This window comes from Caenorhabditis remanei, chromosome V, assembly GCF_010183535.1.
Source record: "Caenorhabditis remanei strain PX506 chromosome V, whole genome shotgun sequence".
In the NCBI taxonomy this organism is placed as follows: domain Eukaryota; kingdom Metazoa; phylum Nematoda; class Chromadorea; order Rhabditida; family Rhabditidae; genus Caenorhabditis; species Caenorhabditis remanei.
This window is the reverse complement of record NC_071332.1, coordinates 14767615-14773229: the sequence shown is the minus strand read 5'-3', so window position 1 is coordinate 14773229 and position 5615 is coordinate 14767615. Positions and strand designations below refer to the sequence as shown.

General features: G+C 38.5%; 3 protein-coding genes across 3 annotated transcripts; all 3 read right to left on the bottom strand.

Annotated features, from left to right (window-relative positions):
* Positions 1–907: 907 nt before the first annotated feature.
* GCK72_020127 (uncharacterized protein) lies at positions 908–1806 on the bottom strand (the record flags this gene model as incomplete). Its single annotated transcript, XM_053733397.1, has 3 exons — positions 908–991; positions 1037–1212; positions 1548–1806. 3 exons carry the CDS (start codon positions 1804–1806, stop codon positions 908–910), a joined length of 519 nt encoding a protein of 172 aa, XP_053582310.1.
* A 558-nt stretch (positions 1807–2364) lies between these two features.
* On the bottom strand, positions 2365–4630 carry GCK72_020126 (uncharacterized protein; the record flags this gene model as incomplete). Its single annotated transcript, XM_053733396.1, has 6 exons — positions 2365–2640; positions 2684–2824; positions 3683–3716; positions 3768–4188; positions 4233–4555; positions 4608–4630. 6 exons carry the CDS (start codon positions 4628–4630, stop codon positions 2365–2367), a joined length of 1218 nt encoding a protein of 405 aa, XP_053582309.1.
* Positions 4631–4951: 321 nt separating this feature from the next.
* Positions 4952–5395, bottom strand: GCK72_020125 (uncharacterized protein; the record flags this gene model as incomplete). The annotated part of the gene is made up of 2 exons (XM_053733395.1): positions 4952–5057; positions 5106–5395. 2 exons carry the CDS (start codon positions 5393–5395, stop codon positions 4952–4954), a joined length of 396 nt encoding a protein of 131 aa, XP_053582308.1.
* Between the last annotated feature and the right edge of the window lie 220 nt (positions 5396–5615).

The window sequence follows — 5615 nt, the reverse complement described above, 5'->3', positions numbered from 1 at the left end:
CGATCGAGTATATTTTCGTGGAAATCGTAGAATTTCGTCGTTTTTCTTCGAGTTCGCGGTAGTGGGGTGCTCAGACGCCAGGAAGGCTAGCGGGTTCGACTTGGGTTCGAATTGTAACTTGTAGAGGGGAGAACTCGAAGTTCTACTACCTTGAACAGACCGTCCGTCGATGCACCATGTTGACAATGCCTGTGGGTCCAGTCGAAGACCAGGACAGAGCCAAAACCCAGGAAGACCCCCTGTATGCGCCGTATGAGACCCAGTTCCGCAGAACCTTCGGATGAGCTGTGCAGACGGCAAAACAGTACACAATTTCTCAATGACCCGTTTATTAAGAGAAAGATAGGGACAAGAGAAAGGGAAAAATCCGTTGACAGGAGTTGTGGAGCAAAATGCGTAGGAGTAAAACCTCGCTCCCTAGTGGGATGCGAGGAAACCTTTCGGTTCTCCCTCCTGTCAGGTAAAACCTGTTACGTAGAGTTTTCGTAGAGTTTTGTAGAGGTTTTGTAGATGGTTTAGAGGGGAAAAACGAGGGGAAGGAGAACAGATAAAAGGGGATAAAATAAGGGAAAAAATGGGGGAAAATCCGTCACCAACGGACCGCAACGTGGCGTAAAAAAAAAGTAGTAGTGCGGTGGCGAGAAGACTCTCATGGCGGCGGGCGTTGGCCTAAAAAGGCTGTGCGCCGCCTGCACATCTAACTCCCGCGACGAACGGGATACTGTAGACAAAAGCGCGCGCCGTTTAAATAATGAGGCGTGGCAATAAATTAGTAGAATTAGGTAGAGTTGACCGTTTTGAGTAGAACAAAAAGGGGATATGAAGTAGGAAAGGAGAGATAAATGACTAGATGAGTTGGAACTATAATTTCGGGGGATTTTATGGGGAAAATCAGTGTGACCCGGAATTATGGGGCCGTTAAGTTGGCAGGTTGAATTCTAGAGGTGTCAAACTGACAACAGATAGCCATCAACACAAGAATGAAAAAACACTGAAAAAGAAACGATTTTCGTGTTTTGTTAGTCACATCACCAACTTGTATGAATATTGCTAGAGCCAACTGCCTCTGTAGCTTCACCGTTCTCTCTGAGAGATTTACGGTAGATTTTGAGAATACCAAGTTATAGACACTGAGAACGAATAGAGTAGCTACTTGTACACTAGGCACTGTCTCTGCAATCATAATCGAATAGCCTGGAATTATCATGTCGACTGAAAGAACAAATAATTCCCGATGATCAGGTATCTCAGGTTGACATTCAAGGCTCTGAAAACCATATGATAAGCGGAAAACTCTTGAAAACTTACTTCCCAAACTTTTATTCTAGCTTCTTCTTGTTCTGGAATAAAAAATTGAGATGGTAGAAAATATATGGGAACCATTGTATAACTACCAGCTAGTACCCATTTTCTCACGTATTTCCATCGACTGTTTTCAGCGAACATCACGTAAAATCTGTTCTCTAAAATAGCGTAAACTGATGTGGATGTTGCTGTTATGACAGTCACAATAAGATAAAAAAGCAATCCGGGAGAGTCTATGATACCTAATCCGTATCCAGCCATTGCAGGAAACAAAGGGTACGGAATAGCGAAGATGGAAAGGATAATGTCAAAGAGGAAGCACCAAAAGTGAAGATTGATGAGAAGCCATTTCATAGAATTCATTCGAGGTGGGGTCTTGTAAAGAATACAGTAGAATCCCACAGAATGGAGTGGTAAGCTGATACATGTCACAAGATGGAGTGAGAGAGTGTTGAAATCGGGACTTGCCAAATAGTTGTAGTCAGTTACGCACAACTTCATATCTAGAGGGATTCAAATCCGTGTTGTGGTGTTAAGAATAAAGTTTTGTAAGATTCCAGAAGAAAACTAAACAATCGGCAAGCAGGTGATTTCTCTTTTTTGAAATAACAGAGTGCACCAAGATACATTGATTCAAATAAAGTATAACTCAGGTTACAAAGAATCATACTAGCAATCCGGGTCAAAACGGACCGACACGGGCCGGCGAGTAACTTGGTTGAAACGCAATAGTATGAGCTGAAAAGTATAACAAAATATAGATCTCGGCGAGTTCTATGTCTGTGACATACTACGGGCCGAATGACTATTCGTTAATGTGTCGCGGGCCGGGAAAAAGTGAAAAGTGTCAAAAAACACAAAAATGGTCAAAAATAGACCGCGGCTCACTAGCAAAAAGCCATCCGGTTCGTAGTAGGATGTAGAACTCGTCGAGAACTACATTTTGGTATATTTTTCAGCTCATACTGTTGGGCTTAAAGCGAGTTCCGACCATTGTCGGATAGTATCGGCCCGGATTGCAAGTATGCAGCAAATCATAGTGGCAGAAAAATATAAGATTCAATTCGCTGAGCCATTCGCTGAACTGAACCACGTCGCTGAATCATTTGATCTTACAGTGATTATCGGAGTTTTGTAGAATAGTCGGTTGACAGGTCCCATCACAAAACTTCGATACGGTTTGTGGATGAATACCATTATCAATGTTGATATTGTCCCATGAACGGATAATCCCACAAACACCAAGTTATTGATCGCTTGGCTATGGTACCAAGTCTTGATAACAAAAACCACTACATTTATTGGGACGGAGAACAAAAGCACCATTGCATACGACTGAAAAACTATTATCTAAATAATTTTCATTTATATTAACTACCTGAATAAACAATGCGAATGCCAATTTTCTCTGCAGTTTAATGGTATTTTGGGAAAGATTAGAAGCAGGTTTCGCCCAAATCAGATAATAAAAATTGAGACCAAAAAGTATATTCAACTGAACTGCAGGTAATTGAGTAGGCTGGAACAATAAAATCAGTGGATAAAACGAATAGTTCTCGATGAGCAGGAAGTTTCGGTTGACATTCGAGTGACTGAAATTCGTTGTGAACACTTTGTTTAATTTTTTGAATTCTTGTACCTGTCAAACAACTTTTCTAGCTTTTTCCTGCTCTGGAATGTAAAATTGTGCAGGTAAAAAATAAATAGGTACCATTATATAGCTAAAAGTTAAAACGTATTTTCTGACATGCTTCCACCAACTATCTTCTGCGAATAGCACAAAAAATATGTTCTCGAAAATCAAGACAACTGACGTAGACGTTGCAGTTATAACAGTCACAATTAGGTACAAAAATAATCCAGGTGAGTCAATGATACCCAATCCGTAACCAGCCATCGCAGGAAATATTGCATATGGAACAGCGAAAAATGTGATGAGAATGTCGAGTGTAAATGAGCAAACATGAAGATTCAAAAGAAGAATTTTGACAGAGCTCATTTGATTCGGCGTCTGATATAGAATGCAGTAGAATCCAAGAATATGAAGAGGCAAACTGATGCATGTCATGGTGTGAAGCGCAAAACTCAGAAACTCAGGGCTCGCCCAGTAATTGTTATCAGATGAGCAAGAGAGCATATTTATGAAGAAAACGAAGAATAAAGTAAGATCGGAAGGAAAATATTACTTCACTTCTGGATTGAGTGTTGTGATAACAGGTGAAAACATGTGATATTTCATTAAAATCAGTATGAATTCAGGAATGTTATAAATTATTTCTATTCTTTGAATCTGACTCATAAATTGAATTGAGTTATATAAATTGTTGTGAGATCTTCGAAAACTAACAGTTTCATTATACATCTAATATCTCCATACCGTCGGATCCACCACATGATCTACCAAGTTGTAGCTGAAATCAAATCCTTCACTTTTCGTACTGTAATATTTCATAACAACTCACAATTTCCTCGGCTCACTTCTACTATCCACAGTTGCATAATCATCGCCTATATCCATTCCATCTTCCAACTCTTCATGCTCGTCGTACCTCAGCTCCATCAGAATATCTTTCATATTTTTGCATCTTCTGATATGAACAATACTATGACTGCTTGTAAAACGGAAGTCATTATTGCGAAGCTTCTCATAATTCTTAGGAGGAATGATAATGTGATAGACCACAGTAGGTTTCATTGGTTCTTCTGAATTTGCTTCTGTCTTCTCTGACCTCCGATTTTCTGGGAGTAAACTTTTATAGGATTGTCCCCATATTGAGCTACCAGATTGACACTGATAACTGCTGTCCGAATTCATTCGATGCAAGTGTCGTATTGGAAAATAGCGGAAGAAATGAAGGAAATAATGGTGAGCAGGGGCAACACCTATAATAGAAATAAAATTTAAAATTCGGTTTGGAAAAACTTACAAAAATAAGGAGAACTACGAAGACACACTCTATTAGCCACCAACACATTCATATCATCGTAAGCATCTTTTAGCTCTTTTAAAAGGCTCACACCACCCTGGGCTTCCCATCTCTTCTTTTTGTTCAGTGAATATTTGACAAATGGAACCAAATCTTGTCTCGCTAATGAATGATCAAATTGCTTCCAAATTTTGCTACTTGTTGAAGCATCAAGGTGATAAGTTTTCATAATAACAGCTTCAGTCTTCAAAAAACTCATGAAAAAACGGCAGAATTTATTTCTGTCATGATCTTTCTCATCTCTTGGACCACTATTTTTAGACCTGTAATCATTTCAAAAAAAATAGAAACAATAAAATAGAAAAAAGAACTCACCAATAATAAATCTCGTCGACCATTTTTAACAGTGTAAACAAGTCTCCACTTTCGTTGTCTCCTTTTATACCTGTGTGTCGAAATATTCCATAACAGCCAATCCTTTTTTCGTATTTTGTTCACTGGCTTTTTGTTTTTCTTTTCTCAAAAAAGAAATTACAAATCGAGTTGTGTATTGAACACTAATTAGTAATGACTCATAGGTGAGCTTTGGTGGAAAGAAATGGAAAAATTGTGATCTAACTTCTTCATATTGCTCTGAAGACTTCGCTTCAATTATCACGCAAGAACTTTTTCAGAATCAAAAATTTATTACAGACAACTAAATTTAATACAAGATGAGTTCAATCAATTGAAATAACACTCCAAGAAGAGGAGTCCGAAGAATTTCTTCCGATGTTTCTCTTCACATAAACATAATTGTCAACAAGATGATCCTCGAGATTGTAACTGAAATGTAACTCATTTTTATAATAACTTTAAAAATTCAAAACTCACAATTCTCTTGGAGGATCATATCTGTCATAAATCAAATAATCATCAGTCATATCCACTTCCTCATCAAGATCCTCGAATTGCTCATATCTGAGAGACAGAAGAGCATCTCTCATATTTTTACAACGACGCCAATGAACTAGAGTACGATGACCCCAACGATCACTGCTTCCAGGACAGAAATCCGAATTACGAAGTGTTGCATAGTTCTTGGGAGGAGTGATGATGTTGTCAACTATTTCCCTAAAGACAAATTTGTCGACAACTGAAAGGCTGAATGATGAGCCCCACATGGTTTTCCCCGCAAAACTAGGCTCATCATCGCCTTACTAATCTCTTATTTCAATATTGTTCCAATCTGTTCACTAATTCACTTTATTTATCTCTTTTTAATCTCCTGTTATCAGGAATATTCAAATAATTATAATTCAAATTACCGCTCTTAATTCCCTTTTGTCAGTAAACACGCTCTATCGCTCATCTACTCTCCTCCGCATCAACACTATCTCGTTG